This window comes from Sardina pilchardus, chromosome 21 (assembly GCF_963854185.1).
Source record: "Sardina pilchardus chromosome 21, fSarPil1.1, whole genome shotgun sequence".
In the NCBI taxonomy this organism is placed as follows: Eukaryota; Metazoa; Chordata; class Actinopteri; order Clupeiformes; family Clupeidae; genus Sardina; species Sardina pilchardus.
The window spans coordinates 263,444-285,000 of NC_085014.1; the positions used below are offsets into that span (position 1 = coordinate 263,444).

Sequence of the window (21,557 nt, forward strand, 5' to 3'; positions counted from 1 at the left end):
TTGTTGTCCGTGTCCCATTTTATGTCTCGGTCTGTAACGAGCTTGATACATCTTCTGGCCATAACAACACACACTAGGGGTGACCATATATATGTCTTCTGGCCATAACAACACACACTAGGGGTGACCATATATATGTCTTCTGGCCATAACAACACACACTAGGGGTGGCTATATACATGTCTTCTTCTGGCCATAACAACACACACTAGGGGTGGCTATATACATGTCTTCTTCTGGTCATAACAACACACACTAGGGGTGGCTACCCTGCTGAAAAAAACAGCCTGACCAGCTAAAGGTGGTTTGCTGGTTGACCAGCTTGTTAACCAGCTTATTTGACCACCCTATGATGGTTGACCAGCTAGACCAGCCAAACTCTCGCAAAAACACACCTTCAGCTGGTTTACCCAGCTTATGATGGTAATTCAGCTGATTTTGATTGTCGTACCACCTTAAGCTGGTCATTTTAGTTGGTGTTGCTGGTCTACATAATGAGTCACATGTTGTTGGCTATTCTGCCCTGCAAAGCAAAAAGGCAGTAACTATGCAGAGTGCAAACTGAAAAAAAAAAAACATTTTAAAGTTATGCTGTTGCTTAGCCTTATGGTCGTAGTTAATGTAGCAGTTATTGGAGGTTTATTTTTATTTTTTTACTTTACATTAGCTTATTTTTGGTACTTATCAATCTTCACAACAACTTTAATGTCATGAAAATTATAATAACTAATTTTCGACCAAAAATGCAGTTACTGCCTTTCTGCTTTGTAGGGCAGTATTGGTTATCACTATAATGACTCACAGGTTGTTGCACACACACACACACACTATTTCCTCCACACACACATGGCCATTTTCTTACATGGACTTCTGCATTCAACCTTAGTACTGACGCAATTCACAATTCCTGTTTCACTAAAATGATGCTGTGTATTGTTTATTCTTGAGAAACCACTCACTCTCACACACACACACACACACACACTCGGTGCTCTTCTTGTGACCATGGCAAGGCCTTAAAGAGCTTCAATGGGGGTCAATGAGGCTTTAAAGAGGCCACGCTCAGAGAGTGTGTTTTGCAAGAAGCTCGGCTCACGCTCTCTGGCTCTATCGCTCTTATCTCTGACGCAACACACACACACACACACACACACACACACACACCACATATGCTCTTAGCGTCTGTGACCCCCCACCTGCTTTTGATGCTCAAACAAATTTACATTCATTAAAATAATATCCCATAACCCAGTGTCTGGTGTTTCTGACTGAGGATTTGATGTTTTGTCTGTGAAACTCAGTCTTTGTGGTGATTGTGTGGTGCTGGCGTGTCTCGTGGAGGCTTGTGAGCAGAATGTAGAGCGGTAGTGGGGGCAGGAAATGGGAACTGAAATAACAGAGAGCCACAAACGTCACAAGTCACTTAAACCACAGCTGACTAGAGCACACATCGCCAGCAACAGCCTCTCAGACACATACTGCTAACTACCGCCTCTCAGACACATACTGCTAACTACCGCCTCTCAGACACATACTGCTAACTACCGCCTCTCAGACACATACTGCTAACTATACAGCTTTCTGCCGTTTAAAAATCGAAGCAACATGGAGAGACTTTATTTAGTTTTTCTCTCAGCTCTAACTCTCCATGTAATGGGGACGTCAGGTAGGTGAAACTCTCGTTGTGTTTCTGGTAGACGATGGCTGAGGGTGTTGTGATATTAATTGTAATGTGTGTTAGACAGAGCTCTGTTAGATCAGTGGTGCTCAAACTTACAACAATTGGCTCTCCAAATACCACCAATATTACCTACACTTAAAACTACAGTAGTATGGGCCAATTTCACGTCAAATCTTATTTAGTAAACAGAAGGCCATTTTTATTTCTAGCATTTATTATTTACTGTTATTTAAAGCCACCACTGCTCATTCTTGAAACACCAATGAAGTGACAATGTTAGCAACTGTCATGTAACTGAACTAAAACTAAATGAGGTTATTAACAACTACCATTTTCACAGCAAAGGGGGATATTGACTATAACTCCAGTCAAACACACCATAAGTGATCACTAATTGTCCTCCATTGAGGATGTGAAGTATAGGGTAATAACTACACTGCATTCAAACACACAACAGGTCTGAATATTAACAGCCATACCACCAACTAAAGTACATTTACTCGAATGTGATGGTTATTGGTAACTAATGAGAAGGGTGCACATGGCTGCGTGAGCACAATCCTGGCATGTCTGAATCAATGTATGTCAGCTTCAGCCCAGAGATAGGGATGAGTCTGAGATGGCATGTCTGAATCAATGTATGTCAGCTTCAGCCCAGAGATAGGGATGAGTCTGAGATTCGGCTGACTTCAGACTTGCTTTGCGACTCAACTCAACGCAAGCTTTGAGACTCGGGAACAACCTGTTTAATGTAACTGTTGCTTTTTCTGAGACATTCTTTTTCTAAGTTTTATAAGGCCAATCATCTTTGAGTGAACCTAAATCAAGTGACTGCAAACCTTTTATATGCTACAAAAACGTAAAAGCATTTGCCCATAACAACCAAAAACAACTAAACGGGAACGTTTGTGTGGAGGTACAGTGCAACCACAGGAGAACGTTGTGGTTCTGTAGTTCCTGAAATGTTAGGTTTCTGCATAACCAGAGGGAACGTTCTCTAACGTTAGTTCTTGGTTTGGTTCTAACCCAACCTTCAGAGAACCAAATGCTACGTTCTCTATATGTTCGGTGTTACTAGGGATGTTAGATAACGGCTGAGGGGCAGTAGAGAGGGTTGGAAGAGTTCTGCTAGAAAATGGCTGACATCAGTATGGTGAGAACAAAGGGCCAGACTCTCTGAACATTTTTGACTCTTTTTAATGAGAGGCCAGATAAAATAATAATAATACAAATATTATTTAAACTTAAAAACATCAATTTCTGTCAATAGAAAGACAGTCATCTCAGTTTACCATTTTACAAACCCAAACTCAAACCATATAATTTTACAAATTCATATTCACTTTTCATTTCTATATAATATTAATATTTAAATATGACACAATGTTCTTTTTTTCATCAATATGTTGGTGCAACAACCATTCTTCCCCTCTGAGATTGCAATTTAGTTTGATGACTTCTCATTCTCCAGCTATATCCTGTCATCAAGTCACTGACTTTTGCCGGGGACAGAGACAGCTCTCTTTCCCAGCGTAAGTATCAAAAGAAGTAAACATGAGTAAATGATTAGGAAGTCATGATTGTTTAATATTTTGTATTTTTTTTAAAACTCATGATGATACTGATTTTGGCAGGTGCTACACTCAACATGTAAGAACATGTGTCACACCTCGTGGGTCACATCCCAACCCAAACTTTAATCAACAACCTGTCGACTCCTCTTCATCAGAGGTAAGGGAGATGCCTATGAGCTTCTCCACAGAGCTGTGTCCAGCATGGTAGAAAATAAGAGAGAATAGACCTCTGAAGTTCGCCTACAAAAAAGCCACCATCTTTGCCCAAATAAGGAGATCCGGTATCTTGAGATTTTTTCTATGGGAAAATAACATGGGAATTTTCAATTATCGCACCTGTTAAACTCTCGCCGGGATGATGACATTGGAAATGCAGACGTTTTTCACTACACAGTTTTGTCCACTGCCGTCTAGTGGATACTGTGATCTTCGGTAGGTGAAGACGGCACACTTTGATCTTTGCTACCCCAGAGCTAACTTACCATGCAACTTGCCATAGGCAGTTAGCTTCAATTAACTCCCGGATCTCCTTATATGGGCAAAGATGGCAGCTTTGGATCCTTTTTGTAGGCGAACTTCAGAGGTCTATTGGGCCAGTAGAGAGACACTGGGCCTGTTAGCAACAATTAGTCTCTGCAGTACTGCAGGAAATTCACAAGTGCTGGATTTGTAATTACAACGGCAACTGCAAGGAGGCAAAATGAGACCGCCCTAATAACGTGCGGATTCGGCTCATGGTGGAAAAACACGGAAGATACCGAGGACACAGCGCTGGTGACAAGCGGAGGAAAGAGACGTGACACTCGGCATCTCAGATGATTGTTTGCACTGAGAACAATTTGAATCTCATCAATCATTAATCATTGAAATGAAGATGATGTGTATAAAGTCCTGCAGAGAGCATTTGCGGCGGTGTGGATCAAAAGTTGCAATGCAAGCAGTTGCAAGCAGTCAAGCTGTTGCTAAAGATTAAACATGTCAAATCGCAGTTGCAGAGTTTTAGAACGTTTTTACCACAGCTTTTATGACGCAACGCAACTAAAGGTGTATTCACACCCACAAACTCAAGTTCTTTTCTTGCTTGGTTCGGACCTTTTTGACTGGTGTGAATGCAATCACTTGAACTATTATCTGGTGCAGAAAAAACAAGTGGACCGAGACCCAGCTGAGGAGGTGGTCTCGGAGCGGTTGCTATCGAACCCTGGTGCGGTTTGTTTATGGTGTGAAAGCAGCCCGACCTCGATCCGACCCAGTTGCAGAAATCTACCTTTTTGGATTTGACGAGCTTCCGTAGTTTTACGCAGCAGTAGGCTAACACTTTTTTGCCAACAATCATTTGATTTTGTATCTCCTACATGCTCCGTCTTCAGTTGGCCTGCTGTTAGTGTGGCATGTTGGACACACATGAGAGCTCTCCTTCTCAGCTGTTTTGCTGCACGTCTTCGTTGTTGCAAAATTACAAGCATGATATTGTTAAACTCATGTTGCAAACGGTCTTGACGCTCGAGCACTTCTGCAAAGCTGTAACTGTAAACTATATTGCTAGGATAATAATGAGTACAGTATGCAAAGTCTCCATAGTATTTATGTGGACCAACTTTGACTTTGGCTTCCTTATTCTTTACCCCTCCTACACATTTACCGGCCAATGGTTGAACGACCTTAGCACATATGTTTTTTGTTCATGAATTCTGGTCTGGTTGCAATTAATCACAGTATGAAAGCAAACCGCACTAAGAAAAAAAGAGAAAAAAACATTTGGTCCAGACCAAAGCAAGTGAACTAACGGACCTTCCTGGTGTAAATACGCCCTTAGTCAGTCCAGCAGAGATGCCAGGGCAGAGTTTTGGTCAATGGAGAGGGAGATAAATGCTTGTTACCTTCTTTCAATGAAACAGCAGTGTCTGCTCAACTTCAGTTATCATGGATATGCTTCAAAAGTCACAAAAAACTAACAGTTTGTCATTAGCTAAACAGGGGTGCCTTTGTTTGCTAACTAGCCAAAAAGTAGGCTAGTTATTTTTAACATCTCCAGTAACGTTAACTTTCTAAAGCATACAGTTTAAGAGGGCTTGGCCTAACCATTATCGATGTATGACTGCGTGCTTGCGCTCTTATGAGTCTCTCAGGATATTGCATAATCATCTCAATTCTCCAATGCAATGGAAACTGGACTTTACCCCCTACAATCCATTGTGAGAAAGCAACTCGAAATTCTATAACAAGGGCAATATTTTCTCATTCCTGATATTTGTTTCAGAGTAATAGAGAATCCAATGAACAGAAGATAGTCTTACATGGACCCAAAAAGGGCTTGAAATTCTATTTTTGGCGTTTACGTCTTAGTAATGTGGCCAATTTACCAATAACACGCCCTGATCAAGTCTTGTGTCTAGATAGAAAGAGCATGTCACATTTAAAACCACACTCCCCTGCTGCACTGGGAAATTGTACAGCATTTCATACCGCTCAATCTAGTTTATGTTCAGAATGATAAATTGTACAGCATACCCTGACTTGACGTTTCATACCGCTCAATCTAGCTTATGTTCAGAATGATAAATTGTACAGCATACCCTGACTTGACGTTTCATACCGCTCAATCTAGTTTATGTTCAGAATGATAAATTGTACAGCATACCCTGACTTGACGTTTCATACCGCTCAATCTAGTTTATGTTCAGAATGATAAATTGTACAGCATACCCTGACTTGACGTTTCATACCGCTCAATCTAGCTTATGTTCAGAATGATAAATTGTACAGCATACCCTGACTTGACGTTTCATACCGCTCAATCTAGTTTATGTTCAGAATGATAAATTGTACAGCATACCCTGACTTGACGTTTCATACCGCTCAATCTAGTTTATGTTCAGAATGATAAATTGTACAGCATACCCTGACTTGACGTTTCATACCGCTCAATCTAGCTTATGTTCAGAATGATAAATTGTACAGCATACCCTGACTTGACGTTTCATACCGCTCAATCTAGTTTATGTTCAGAATGATAAATTGTACAGCATACCCTGACTTGACGTTTCATACCGCTCAATCTAGTTTATGTTCAGAATGATAAACTGTACAGCATACCCTGACTTGACGTTTCATACCGCTCAATCTAGTTTATGTTCAGAATGATAAATTCAAAATTTTGTGTGGGAATGAGCATATGCTGTTGTGTGTTTTTTCTAAATAATAAAGGACCACAATGAAAAAAAAAGAGTAAAATTCAACCTTTAATTCAAGTGCTGTATCACCAGGGAACCCAACTTGGGTCTCCTGCGTGACAGTCAGGAGACTTACCCCTAGACTGCAGGTGACTGGAAAAACTCAGTAGCAGAGACAGAGACCAATTCAGCAGAGTTGAGTCGAAATCAAAAGTTCTTTACTTTGAGGCCATGCAGAGGAATCCAAAATCACAAAGGCAAAAACAGAGTAATCCACAAGGTCAGAAACATCCAGGAATTAAAGTAGTCCACAGAGAAGCAACAAAAGGTAGTCCACGAAAAGTACAGGGAAAAAGGCAAAGCTCAGAAGTCCATAGCAGTAGCTAGTGTACAACTTACTAGGTGCCGTCAACAAGTGTAGATTCAAGACTGAGCAAAACACAAAGGATCAGGCGGCTTAACCCTCTAACCCGGCCGATTTAGTCAAATAGGATGTCAAACTTTGTTTATGAAATTATCTTATTTCCAAAAATTGAATAATGAATGAACAAAAAAGTACAGGACCCTTATGACTGCAAGGGTTCATTATTCGTTTGAAAAAAAAAATGCTTTACTCTTTATAAAGCATCTCAATAGGCTGCACTTTATGCCACGGCTATTTTCTAAAACCATTTTCATTCATTTCAACAATGGTTTATTAAAACATCACCTTATGATAGGTTACATTTTGCCAGTCATCATATTCATTTTGATGTCCATTTTATAAAGCATCTCAATAGGCTGCACTTTATGCCACATTTTATACCGCGGCTATTTTCTAAAACCTTTTTCAACAATGGTTTATTAAAACATCACCTTACCATAAATTTCGCCAGTCATCATCTTCAACATATTTCTGAAATACCAAAGACAACGAAGACAACACAACAAATCTCATCATTTGATCATTAAAATGAACATGATAACTGGTGAACTAGCCTAAATAAAAAGATGTTTTAATAAACCATTGAATAGCCTAAATGAATGAAATTTTTTTTAGAAAATAGCCGTGGTAGCCTGAAACATGCGGCATGGGCTACTTATTGAAAATAGATAAGGTTAGGCTTCGTCTTTGTTCCAGGTCCGTGATAATTTCGTCTGTGTGCCGAAAAATGTTCAACTACTGTAGGCCTATGAAATGAATAGAAGAGAATTTTAGAGCTTAGATTCTCTGCCCAAACCCGAACTGTGGGTCAGGCTCCTAATCGCAGAATGCATGCCTCTGTTTTAAAATATTAGGCCTATAAATTATATAACATTTCTAAGTAGCATACAAAATATACTGTCCATCTTGTCCATCTGTTTTCGTCTTCGCCTTCGAACTGACAACTAGGATATATTTACGGAAATGCAGTCTTGTAACCCCTTCTCTTAAATAAATCATTAAATTAATTAATCTAAAGGTTGCCTATTGAGTCTTTCAGGTTGAATTGCAGGCTATTTCCTCCTGATAGGCCTACTGTAGGCTATTTTTTAAAACCATTTTTATTAATTTCAACAATGGTTTATTGAAACATCTTTTGATTAATTTCGACAGGCATCACCTTCATTTTAATGATTAAATGAGATTAAAGGAGACGACTATATTGACGGATATGCAGTCTTGTAACCCCTCCTCTTACATTAATCATTAAATGCATTACCTAATCTAAATCTTGAGTCTTCGGGTTGAACTTTACTGGGACTACTGTACGCCACCTGGTGGTTGTTTGGGTACATTGCCGTAGCCTCAAAAAACTCTGCTTGACAGCCTGCGGGATCTCTGTGGGATTGCCGTGGGAAAACGTCTATTCTTAGCCAATGCCCACTGTACAGTCCTTCCCTGTATCTCATTCTGACTGCAGTTCACTGCAGTATGAAAGTTGGAACCTGTTTCACTCCCACTAGAGCCAGATGGACACGAGGTACGGCCACAGGGTGCGGGTCCCGTCTGAAGCGGTCAACAGGAGCCGAGTGGACGCGTCCAGACACGTCACCATGACCACCTCCGTCATCAACAGCTCCTACTTCACGGTTAGTGGCGCCCTTGTGACCATGAAGCTCGTCTATGTTACCAGCTTATCTGCCACATTCAGTACAATGGTGGCTGGTGGTTTTAGAATTAACAGGGTGAGGTTTGTGCGAGGGGGGGTGGGAGGTGGTGGGGGGCTTTCAGAGAGGGAAGTTGTTAAGCCCACATTATGGTTATGGATATGATTTAATGCCAAAGTAAGTAAATTGGAATTAATGAATACAATTATTTGTACCCCAGCTTGTTAGTATACTTTGTATCCTGGACATAATTCACAATTCAAGGACTTTTATTTTGATATTTTTTTTATAATTTTCAGCCGACAGACAGAGACATGACATTTAGACTAGGCTAAACAATATTCAAGTAGCCCTAGACAACAGCCCCTAATATGCTCATGGAGGCTCACGTTTTCATGAAAGCTTGAGTGTGTAAAACAGCAACATGACGTTCAGCTAGTGAAGGCTACAATTCAAACCTGGCTAGTTAATCTTGTTAAAATTAGATTAAATTAGACCTAAATAGTTACAGAAATGTCTTTGTTCAGATGTTCATTCATTTGCTAGGTACGAGGCAACATATATTTTCATTGCTCTCTCCTTTGCTAAGTTAACTGACAGACTTACCCTAGCTAGCTGCCTGCTACCATTGGAGTTTCTTATACTGTTCGTCTTTCTGCCGTTCTGACCCTGTTTGTAAGTCCAGTGACTTGCTGCGTTTACATGAGAGCTTTATTTCCAAATAAAACCAAGTTAAATCTGAATAAAAGTTAATTCCGCTTTAAAAGAGACCATGTAAATGCTTATTCCGCTTGAAAATGATTATTCCGAATTAAACTTAATTCCGATTTAAGTGGTTGGTTTATTCCGATGTTAAAGCGGAATTAACTCCCCTCCTTGATCATGTAAACCTTTATTCCGATTAAAAGTTTATTCCGTTTGTTTGGCGCATGCTCGTACAAGGAGGAAGAAGAAGCGCATGCTCGTTTCATTGTTAATTCAGCTCCGTCTTCTTCCCCTCTTCTCCGACAGTCTTCTCCTCCTCAGCTAGCAAACGTGAAGCTTGACAATATTCTCGAGCTGCTGGCTAAATAGTAGGCCTATTATCAGAGTTACTGTGAAACCCGTTTTCATTATGTTATTGTCCATGCTGTAACGTTAACCCGAGATGACAAAAAAGTTGCTAGCCAGCTAAAGTTTGTTTTCTTCCGGTAGACCTTATTAGGCTACATTCATGCGCCGCCTGTCCAATCGGAACCCTTCCCGACCCCCAGACGTTCAGCAGAATACAATAAAGCGTAATTAACGTATGTTCCATGTAAACGCCAATTCGGAATTATTATTTCCATGTAAACTCGAAGGAGAATATTTTAATTCCGATCTATTTAATTCTGAATAAACTAATTCAGAATTAAAAACATCATGTAAACGTGGCCAGTGACACATAGTTGGATGCTCAATCATACGTTTGATTTATTAACAACTAAGCAACTGAAATGATTAAGTTAATTAAGATCATTTTTGATCCACATGCTCGACTTTCCTGCGGCATGCCAACTTCAACTACAGTTATCCTGCATTTCTGATTGGATATTAGCAGCATGAGCTCCACTGATTGGTTCATTGATGGAGGTTCTTCCGCGGAGGATCTTCCTCCCTTCGGCCATTCACTTGAATGGTATTCATGAGCCGCGGGGGTCTGGAGAGTTTATAATGGGCGCTAATGGGGATCTTGAGGAGGAAGATCCTCCGTGCGGTAATTTTAAATTGCGATAGGGGTCGTTTTCACAAATTTGACTGATTTCAGTAACATTGCGTTTGAAAAGCAATTAGTTCTATGTTGTAAGTTTAGGGAGGATTGTCCTCCCTTTCCTCAATGGACGAGCCTCCTCTGATTCAGTGTGACTACGGGCAAGTGTGTGTGTTCAGGTGGGAGTGTTTATGTCTACGGGGAAGTGTGTATGTTCAGGTGGGAGTGATTATGTCTATACGGGCAAGTGTGTGGCCCTTTCCGAAACGGATCCCTAAACCCTAGTCCTACACACTTCCACTTCGTTTGCGCGTTCACGCGAGGGTCCGCCACATTAAGTATCATCCGAAACGAATTTTGAGTGGAGTGGAGTGAAGTGCCTAGGGAGAGGGGCTACCACGCCTCCAGGAGCAAGTCAGCATCGATGCTGACTTGAAACGCAGGTGCAACCGTTTTCAAGTGTTCGTGCAGCTCGCGTATCTCCCTGCCAGTTGATTTTTGGTCCGTGTGACAGCATTTACAGACAAAGCGTGTTTTAAGCTACATTGTAACAACTCATGTTTAGTTTGATACTCAGTAAAATGTGCAACATCGTACAGAAGTAGGCTGTAATATTTAAACACATGTGCAGGTCGCATTTACAGCACTTTTATAATTTGATGTTAAACTAGATGTACCGCATAGCGATACACAATATGACCGCCGCTCAGTCCTGCACATTCTCTCCGCAAATATCAATCACGCTTGTGTTTCCATCGCCTACTCCATCCCTACTGCAACTTTTATGTATGTAAATGAGTGTGTGCATGTGTGCGCTTGCTTTTGTGTATGAGTGCTTCTCTGTCTAGTGTGAGTGTGTGTCTGCTTGTGTGTGTGTTTAATGTGTCTCTGAGTATATGTTCACTGTGTTCTCTGCCGTCACTGTCACTCCAATATCAGATAACACACACACACACACACACACTCACACACACACACTCGCACACACACACACACACACACACACACACACACACACACACACACACACACACACACACACACACACACACACACACACACACACACACACACACAGGCACACCCAGAGAGAGAGAGAGAGAAAGAGAGAACACACACAGAATACACACAGATAACACAGACACAGAGAGAGAGAGAGAGAGAGAGAGAGAGAGAGAGAGAAAGAAAGAGAACACACACAGAACATGCACATACACACATATACACACATGCAAACACACAGATGGGCACACAGAAACGCACCCACACACTATAGTACATCACACACACACTCACTTCTCAGCTCCGGTGGTCTCACAAAATGTACTCAAAGATGTGTGTGTGCATGTGTGTGTGTGTGTGTGTGTAGGTGTGTGTGCGTGTGTGTGTGTGTAAGGGTGTATGTGTGCATGCGTGTGGGCGTGTTTGTGCATGTGTTTGTATAATGTTTTATGTACATGTGTGTATGTAGTGGTGCGTGTGTAGGTATGCGTGTGTGTGTGTGTATTTATGTGTGTGTGTGTGTGTGTGTGTGTGTGTGTGTGTGTGTGTGTGTTCCTGCATGTTTGTTGCACCCAGAGCAACCATTCTCTTTTAAAACATATTTGGAAACTAGTTGATTAAAGGTTTCTAATGGTGTCACTTATATGTTTCTAGGACAAAAACTAGCAGAGATTGAGATGTTTGGAACAGTTTTTGAAATCCCCAGGGGGGGATTTAGACTCCAGATAATACCACCATCTACTGGCCGATGGGTATACAGTCCTGAATGTACACATAAATCCATTTATTTTATAGCCCCCCATGGATGAAATTCCACAAAACTTGGCATACTCCCAGAGGGTGTCAGGTTAATCATACACATGAAATTTGGTGCAGTTCATAACATCTCATCTGAAGATAGGGGCAATTAAAGCAATATTACATTGCATTTTCAATTTTTACGATGGGGGGGCAAATCACAAATGACTGGTTATAAGCTAAGTTGATGCAAGCTCTAGAGAACAACATACCATAAACATTTTGTCATCCTCGGTGCCACGGTTCAGGTAGTTATGTAGGAAAAACTGTCATTTTTGGGCTTCGGGCGGGGGCAGCGCGGGGGTGGAGTGACCCCCGGGGACGAAACGAAAATTTTCCATAGAACTCTACTGGGGCTACATGCCCACCAAGTTTCATGCGCACCGGTGTTACGGTGTCCCGGGAATCGTTGACGAAAAATGACGGGAAAAAAAAAAAAAAAAAAAAACTTTGACAACAACTATATGACCGCTTCGCTAGCTACGCTAGCGGCGGTCATAATAAAGCATAAAATGCAACTCCTCACTCATAGTAATGAAAGGAGAGAAGAGGGATGTATATCCTAATACACAGGGGTGTCCAGAACATCTTAATTGGCGATTTAATATATATTGGCTTCATAATTTCTATGAAAACGAATATGACGTCAACTTCCTTCTCCCTTCAAGCGCATCCGAAATGTAGCGCTGTTTTAACCCCCTAAAACCCTTCAAATGCGAGTGTTCTCCGCACCCACGAGTGGACTTGAAAAGGAAGAGTGTATGTTCAGATGGGAGTGTTTATGTCTACGGGAAAGTGTGTATGTTCAGGTGGGAGTGATTATGTCTATACGGGAAAGTGTGTATGTTCAGGTGGGAGTGATTATGTCTACGGGGAAGTGTGTATGTTCAGGTGGGAGTGATTGGCCCTTTCCGAAACGGATCCCTACTCACTTCGACTCGGTTAGCGAGTGAACTTCCTTTTCAAGTCCACTCGTGGGTGCGGAGAACACTCGCATTGAAGGGTTAGGGGGTTAAAACAGCGCTACATTTCGGATGCGCTTGAAGGGAGAAGGAAATTGACGTCATATTAGTTTTCATAGAAATTATGAAGGCAAAATATATTAAATCGCCAATTAAGATGTTCTGGACACCCCTGTGTATTAGGATATACATCCCTCTTCTCTCCTTTCATTACTATGAGTGAGGAGTTGCATTTTATGCTTTATTTAACATCAAATTATAAAAGTGCTGTAAATGCGACCTGCCCATGTGTTTAAATATTACAGCCTACTTCTGTACGATCTTGCACATTTTACTGAGTATCAAACTAAACATGAGTTGTTACAATGTAGCTTAAATCACGCTTTTGTCTGTAAATGCTGTCATGCGGACCAAAAAACAACAGGCAGGGAGATACGCGAGCTGCACGAACACTTGAAAACGGTTGCATCTGCGTTTCAAGACAGCATCCATGCTGACTTGCTCCTGGAGGCGTGGTAGCCCCTCTCCCTAGGCACTTCACTCCACTCAAAATTTGTTTCGGATGATACTTAATGTGGCGGACCCTCGCGTGAACGCGCAAACAAAGTGGAAGTGAGTAGGACTAGGGTTTAGGGGCACGTTTCGGAAAGGGCCTTTATATCTATGTGGAAGTGTGTGTGTTCAGGTGGGAGTGTTTATGTCTACGTTGGAGTGTGTGTGTTCAGGTGGGAGTGTTTATGTCTACGTGGGAGTGTGTGTGTTCACTCCCAGTGTTTATGTCTACGTGGGAGTGTGTGTGTTCACTCCCAGTGTTTATGTCTCCGTGGGAGTGTGTGTGTTCACTCCCAGTGTTTATGTCTACGTGGGAGTGTGTGTGTTCAGGTGGGAGTGTTTATGTCTACGAGTGAGTGTGTGTGTTCACTCCCAGTGTTTATGTCTACGTGGGAGTGTGTGTGTTCACTCCCAGTGTTTATGTTCAGGTGGGAGTGTGTGTGTTCACTCCCAGTGTTTATGTCTATGTGGGAGTGTGTGTGTTCACTCCCAGTGTTTATGTCTACGTGGGAGTGTGCCTATAGCTGTTTTCAGACATGACATCTACTCAATGCGCGAGTAATTAGGTTCCAAACTTAAACAGAGTTTGGTGTTCAAACATGAAGCTCACGCACAGACTTCGCCTGGGTGCTTATATCTGGAGAAAGAAGTCCGAGTGGGGCTGGTAGTGTCAAATAATTCTGACATCTGACATTCAGCATACAGTCCACACACCTACTTGATTCCCGGAGTCTAGTGTATGTTTGAAAGGGGCTTGTGCTGTCAGTGTTTATGTCTGTATTGGTGTGTGCATGCGTAGGTTAGTGGGTATTCATATGAATGTGTGTGCGGCTGTGTCTTATTAGCACAAAACTGATTATCCTAATTTATGGAAATCTGGGCCATCTTAACCGAATCTGTGTCAAAGGCTTGCAAATTGCTAGATAAAAAAAACTCTAAGCAATACTGTTCTGTGTCAGCAATCATAGGCAGTCTGCATGTTTGGAGAAGGCAGTGCCATCTCTACTCTTAACATTAATATTCATTGTTTCATTTATTCATGTGGTTGTGACTAATAGCAAAGTGTCTGTATTGCCAGGTGAAACATAACAGGTTCTTTATGAATATTTGGATGTGTGTGTGCGTGCGTGCGTGCGTGCGTGCGTGCGTGCGTGCATGCGTGCATGCGTGTGTGTGTGTGTAGACTAGCAGGAACATCCTGCAACAACAGGTCCTGGGAGTGTGGGTGGGAGAACAGGAAGTCAGCAATCTGTCTCAGCCAATCAGCATCTCCTTCAGAAGAACCAACTGTGTGAGTGACGAGTGTTCCACCCACATTCTATTCCATCACTTGACCATCTTAACTAATGTTCACACACATTCTATTCCATCACTTGACCCTCTTAACTAATGCTCCCACACATTCTATTCCATCACTTGACCATCTTAACTAATGTTCACACACATTCTATTCCATCACTTGACCCTCTTAACTAATGTTCACACACATTCTATTCCATCACTTGACCCTCTTAACTAATGTTCACACACATTCTATTCCATCACTTGACCCTCTTAACTAATGTTCACACACATTCTATTCCATGACTTGACCATCTTAACAAATGTTCCCATACTGCGTCTGAGACTATTATTATATTATATTATATGCTTGTTTCCTCAGAACATCACATAAATATCACACAAGATATGAAAAAGCAAACACGTCTGACACAACTATTTAAACTGTCAACTGTCAAAATGGCATCAAAACTCCACACAGATATGAAGTGAACCGCTTCCTCGATATGTCATTCGTCAGTGGAACTGTCTTCCCATTTAAACACATTGTTTTACTCTTTGAATCTTCCAAATTAAACACATGGTTTTAAGTTTTGAACGTGTCTGATATATTTTTTTTGGTGAAAACATGTTTTGGAATCACTAAACTAGTGTAGTGTGTATATGTGTGAGAGGGGGGTACTTATTGTCAAATCTAATCTCTTTCCCTCTCAAGGATATCCAAGGACAGTGCGTGTTTTGGGATGACAACCAAGGTAAATATCTTGTTAATGTGTGTGTGTGAGAGAGAGAGAGTGTGTGTGAGTGTGTGAGAGAGAGAGAGTGTGTGAGTGTGAGAGACATATTGTATATAGATACAGAAAGAAAGAGAGAAATGGTGTGAAGCACTCATGTTTGTGTGTGTTTGCAGTGCCTAAGTGTGTGTGTGTGTGTGTGTACTCGTGTGTGTGTGTGTGTGTGTGTGTGTGTACTCGTGTGTGTGTTTGCGGTGCCTACAGGGAACTGGAGTCGAGCTGGCTGTGAGACCTCACACACAGAGGAGGAGTTTAACTGCAGCTGTAACCACCTCAGCTTTTTTGCTATTCTCCTTGTGAGTGACCACCACTTCACACACACACACACTCTCTCTCTCACACACACACACACACACACACACACACACACACACACTTATAAGAGGGAGAAAGACAACACACACACACAACCACACAGTATACACACTTATAAGAGGGAGAAAGGCATCCATGTCAATGCCACTGTGCACCCAGAATGGCTGGTAGTGCTGTGTACAGTATAGCTACACGCGCACACACACACACACACACACACACACACACACGCACGCACACACACACACACACACACACACACACACACACACACACACACACACACACACACACACACGCACGCACGCACGCACACACACACACACACACACACACACACACATACTCTACAGTAATGCTGTATATAGCTATTGTGTATCATGCAGGGACGTGACTCTTTTGACCACTGCAATGCCTCCTTTGGTGTAGTTACATCGTACGTCGAGGATTAACATTAAAGGGTAAAGACCCATTCTAACACCCTATTGTATTAAAGTACAGCTGCCTTTGGTGTAGTTACATCGTACGTCGAGGATTAACATTAAAGGGTAAAGACCCATTCTAACACCCTATTGTATTAAAGTACAGCTGCCTTTGGGTGTAAAGGGACCCCGTGTGGGACTGGAGTGGCTCTGGCTTCAGCTGCTGCACTCATGGCTGTGTTTGGGCATAACAGCCTTTAAATCTGCTATTCCCTTGTGAAGACCCTGGCCCTCAGGACTCTTACAACTCTGACTCGTGTTGGGGCTCCGCCCCTTCATTCTATGTGTTGCCTGTTTCTATGTCCTGCAGAATGCTGAGTGCATGGGTGGCGCCTAGGACTTAATGGGCTGGACTATAAGGCCGGGGTTTCGATGGCTGCTCTCTCTCTCTGCTTTGGCGCATTTGGTGGCGTGATCCGTTGGGGAGAACATGGAGAGAGCCTCTCCGACTGCGTAGCCCTTTGCGGGGAACTCCCGAAGTCTTCGCTGCGTGTAGCTTTTGTTTAGTTATATTTGTTACCCCTAGACAACATATCGCATTACACTTTGATTAAATAACATATACTGACTTTTTCTTATGTTAATAAATATCATTTCTACATTGAACACTACGGTGTGGTCTCCCCATTTATGTCGGGTCTGCTGTGAGCCAAGCGGTCCTTGACATCCCTCTAACAGCAAACAGCGCAGCATCAAACAGTGCATTTGTGTTTTGACAGACAACACATCTGAGGGAACTCTAATAGTACTCTCATAGTCAACACAGGATGGGCAAAGTGAAACTTCACTGTGCTCTCATAGTCAACACAGGGATGGGCAAAGTGAAACTTCACTGTGCTCTCATAGTCAACGACAAAACAGTTCTACACAATTAGTTACTTTCACTATTGACTGACAAGGGTTACAATCGAAAACAGCCTGAAGAAAAGCAACTCTGACCCCATTTAATGTTGGAATGACAGAATAAACTCTGAGGATATTTATCCTGCAGACTAGTTGTTTGGGACGTGTTACTAAGGGCTGCTTAAGGGGGGTCCACCTAAAGATGTTATAAAGCGGAACACCCCACACACTACAGTCGCAAATACGGAATATGTTTAATATTTATGATTATTGATGCAGAATGTTTTCCAAGGCAATTGTTGGGGGAATTTTGACTCTTAACACACCACACACTATAAGATAATCTCATGAAATAATCTGATGAGTTTAAGATAATCGGCCGTTTTCTGTTGTTGGTCAGAAGGGGGAAAATCAGGGCAAAATCAGCCCGATTATCTTAATGTGTTCCCCCCTTCACACATCTACAGCTGGGTTCCACTCCCACTCTGTGTTCTACAGCTGGGTTCCACTCCCACTCTGTGTTCTACAGCTGGGTTCCACTCTAACTCAGTGTTCTACAGCTGGGTTCCACTCCCACTCTGTGTTCTACAGCTGGGTTCCACTCTACTCTGTGTTCTACAGCTGGGTTCCACTCCAACTCTGTGTTCTACAGCTGGGTTCCACTCTAACTCTGTGTTCTACAGCTGAGTTCCACTCTAACTCTGTGTTCTACAGCTGGGTTCCACTCCCACTCTGTGTTCTACAGCTGGGTTCCACTCCCACTCTGTGTTCTACAGCTGGGTTCCACTCTAACTCTGTGTTCTACAGCTGAGTTCCACTCTAACTCTGTGTTCTACAGCTGGGTTCCACTCCCACTGTGTTCTAGACGGGCAGGTGTGGTTCTGATGTGGTGTGGTGTGTGTGTGTGTGGTTCTGTTCTGATGTGGTGTGTGTGTGTGTGTGTGTGTCTGCAGACTGATGGAGTGGAGGATCTGAGCCGTGTGCACCAGCAGCGTCTCGGCTACATCCAGTACTGCGGCTCCACCCTCACCATCGTCCTCTCCACCCTCACCTGCCTCATGCACCTGCAGCACAGGTGAGCTCTCCCCACACACACACCACCTGCAGCACAGGTGAGCTCTCCCCACACACATCACCTGCCTCATGCACCTGACCCACAGGTGAGCTCTCCCCACACACACATCACCTGCAGCACAGGTGAGCTCTCCCTGTCTAAGTGAAATGGTGCTAACCAAGTGACCATAAACCAGCTTAGGCAAAACTTGCTTTTGTAATTTGAGTGTGTTTGTGTGTGTGTGTGTGTGTGTGTGTGTGTGTGTGTGTGTGTGTGTGTGTGTGTGTGTGTGTGCGTGTGTGTGTGTGTGTGTGTGTGTGTGTGTGTGTGTGTGTGTGTGTGTGGTGTGTGTGTATGTGTGTGTGTGTGTGTGTGTGTGGTGTATGTGTGTGTGTGTATGTGTGTGGTGTGTGTGTGTGTGTGCGTGCGTGCGTGTGTGTGTGTGTGTGTGTGGTGTGTGTGTGTGCGTGCGTGCGTGTGTGTGTGTGTGTGTGTGTGGTGTGTGTGTGTGTGTGTGTGTGTGTGTGCGTGTGGTGTGTGTGTGTGTGTGTGTGTGTGTGTGTGTAGGAGGAGGAAGCTAGGCCACTGCAGCAGTATCCACCTGCAGCTGTCTCTCTCCTTGCTGTTGCTGCACGTCAGCTTCCTGCTCAGTGCCTGGGGGGCGTGGCACACACAGGGGCAGCCAATCACAGCGCTGTGCCAGGCTCTGGGGGCGGGGCTTCACTGGGCACTACTGACCACCTTCAGCTGGACGGCCATCGAGGGCTTCCACCTTTACCTGCTGCTCGTGCGCGTCTTCAACATCTACATCAGGAGATACCTGCTCAAGCTGGGCCTGCTGGGCTGGGGTACGTGTGTGTGTGTGTGAGAGAGTGTGTGTGTGTGTGTGTGTGTGTGTGAGAAAGAAAGAGAGAGAGAGAGAGAGAGAGAGAGAGAGAGTACATCTACATCCAGAAGATACAACAATCCAAAAGATTTGATCATGATTCGGCCTCCCGTCCCCACCATCGTATCCGAGCGATGTTACACAGTTCTACTTCAACACCTACGTCAGGAGATACCTGCTCAAGCTGGGCCTGCTGGGCTGGGGTACGTGTGTGTGTGTGTGTGTGTGAGAGTCTTCAACATCTACATCGTGTGTGTGTGTGTGTGTGTGTGTGTGTGTGTGTGTGTGTGTGTGTGTGTGTGTGTGTGTGTGTGTGTGTGAGAGAGTCTTCAACATCTACATCAGGAGATACCTGCTGGGCTGGGGTACGTGTGTGTGTGTGTGTGTGTGTGTGTGTGTGTGTGTGTGTGTGTGTGTGTGTGTGTGTGTGTGTGTGTGTGTGTGTGTGTGTGTGTGTGTGTGTGTGTGAGTCTTCAACATCTACATCAGGAGACACCTGCTCAAGCTGGGCCTGCTGGGCTGGGGTATGTGTGTGTGAGAGAGTGTGTGTGTGTGTGAGAAAGAGAGAGAGAGAGAGAGATATAGAGAGAGGGCACATCTACATCCAGAAGATACAAAAATCCAAAAGATTTGATCATGATTCGGCCTCCCGTCCCTACCATCGTATCCGAACCATGTTACACAGTTCTACAGTTACACAGTCCATGTTACACAGTCGGCATTTAGAACTGTAATCAAACAATCCAAAAGTGAATTAAATTCCGAAGCAAGCTGAAAATCTTTTCTTTTTTCATAGCCTACCGATACTCTGCTCATCATACATCAATGCATTGTTCACGTTGCCTACGTTTGTCATGACTTTCTAATCATGTTTTTTTAGATGTATAGTTTTTCTAATCATGTTTTATTTATAGATGTATAGTTTATTTTTAGATGTATAGTTTTTCTAATCATGTTTTATTTATAGATGTATAGTTTATTTTTAGATGTATGGTTTTTCACGCTGCATGGCCAATGTTTATCTGACTGAGTAACAGTAACAGTAGGGATGCGGGACTTCAAAACTGAACCAGTTTTTGTGGATGTGGAACAGATTTGTTCCTAAAATCCATACTAAAACAAATACACAATCATATAGACAGAGACATAGTCAGAGACTACACAACCATGTAGACAGAGAGGTGACTGTCTCCTTCACTCTATTCTACTGGTGTGTTGGTTTGTGTTTGTTCAAGTGTGTATTTGTGTTTGTTCAAGTGTGTATTAATGTTTGTTCATGCATGTGTACATGTGTGCTTATGTGTATTCATGTTTGTTTCTGTGTGTGTGTGTGTGTGTGTGTGTTTGTCATGTGTTGTATTTGCAGGCCTGCCCTCTGTGATAGTAATACTGTGTGCTGCCCTGAGTATGTATGGACCTTACAACGGACTGGAGAGCTGCTCCTCAATGTGAGTGTCCCACACACGTGTGCACAGTGTCCATCAGGATCTGTCTCCCACACACATGTGCACAGTGTCCATCAGGATCTGTCTCCCACACACATGTGCACAGTGTACACCAGGATCTGTCTCACACACACACACACGTGTGCACAGTGTACACCAGGATCTGTCTCACACACACACGTGTGCACAGTGTCCATCATGATCTGTCTCACACACACACACACACGTGTGCACAGTGTACACCAGGATCTGTCTCTCACACACACACGTGTGCACAGTGTACGTCAGGATCTGTCTCTTACACATGCGTGCACAGTGTACATCAGGATCTGTTTCTTACACATGCGTGCACACTGCACGGTGTACATCATCTGTATATCTGTCTCTCTCACAGCAAGTGTGACTACCCTGCTGAAAATAACAGCCTGGCCAGCTTAAGGTAGTTTGCTGGTTGACCAGCTAGACCAGCAAAACTCTCACGAAAACATACCCCTGCTGAAAAAAAACATCCTGACCAGCTAAAGGTGGTTTGCTGGTTGACCGGCTTGTTAAGCAGCTTATTTGACCACCCTATGATGGTTAACCAGCTAGACCAGCAAAACTCTCGCGAAAACATACCTTCAGCTGGTTTACCCAGCTTATGATGGTAATTCAGCTGGTTTTGATTGTCGTACCACCTTAAGCTGGTCATTTTAGTTGGTGTTGCTGGTCTACATTGCTGGTTTTTACTGGCCACGCCAGCTTATGTTGGTTATTCTAGAAAACAAGCTTGACCATCTTTGTCTAGCTTGACAGGCTGGTCACCAGCATGGCCGCACTTGGAAATATGTATGTCTGTGTGGTGTTGTGGTATTCATGTGAATGTGTGTGTTCGTTTTATGGGGTGTTGTGGTATTCATGTGAATATGTGTGTTCG

General features: G+C 43.0%; 1 protein-coding gene across 2 annotated transcripts in view; it reads left to right on the top strand.

The window, feature by feature from the left end:
- The first annotated feature begins 1,470 nt into the window (after window positions 1-1,470).
- Window positions 1,471-21,557, top strand: part of adgrg3 (adhesion G protein-coupled receptor G3) — a 28,298-nt gene continuing 8,211 nt past the window's right edge. Inside the window, exons 1-10 of one of the 2 annotated variants that reach the window (XM_062525055.1) lie at window positions 1,471-1,666; window positions 3,153-3,213; window positions 3,316-3,412; window positions 8,355-8,480; window positions 14,725-14,832; window positions 15,538-15,577; window positions 15,821-15,912; window positions 18,210-18,331; window positions 18,878-19,158; window positions 20,563-20,644. In XM_062525055.1, the coding sequence (XP_062381039.1) occupies window positions 1,606-1,666; window positions 3,153-3,213; window positions 3,316-3,412; window positions 8,355-8,480; window positions 14,725-14,832; window positions 15,538-15,577; window positions 15,821-15,912; window positions 18,210-18,331; window positions 18,878-19,158; window positions 20,563-20,644 (1,070 nt within the window). In that variant the 5' untranslated portion in view covers window positions 1,471-1,605. The remainder of the gene's footprint in view (window positions 1,667-3,152; window positions 3,214-3,315; window positions 3,413-8,354; window positions 8,481-14,724; window positions 14,833-15,537; window positions 15,578-15,820; window positions 15,913-18,209; window positions 18,332-18,877; window positions 19,159-20,562; window positions 20,645-21,557) is intronic. The other variant, XM_062525056.1, reaches the window with a different exon arrangement.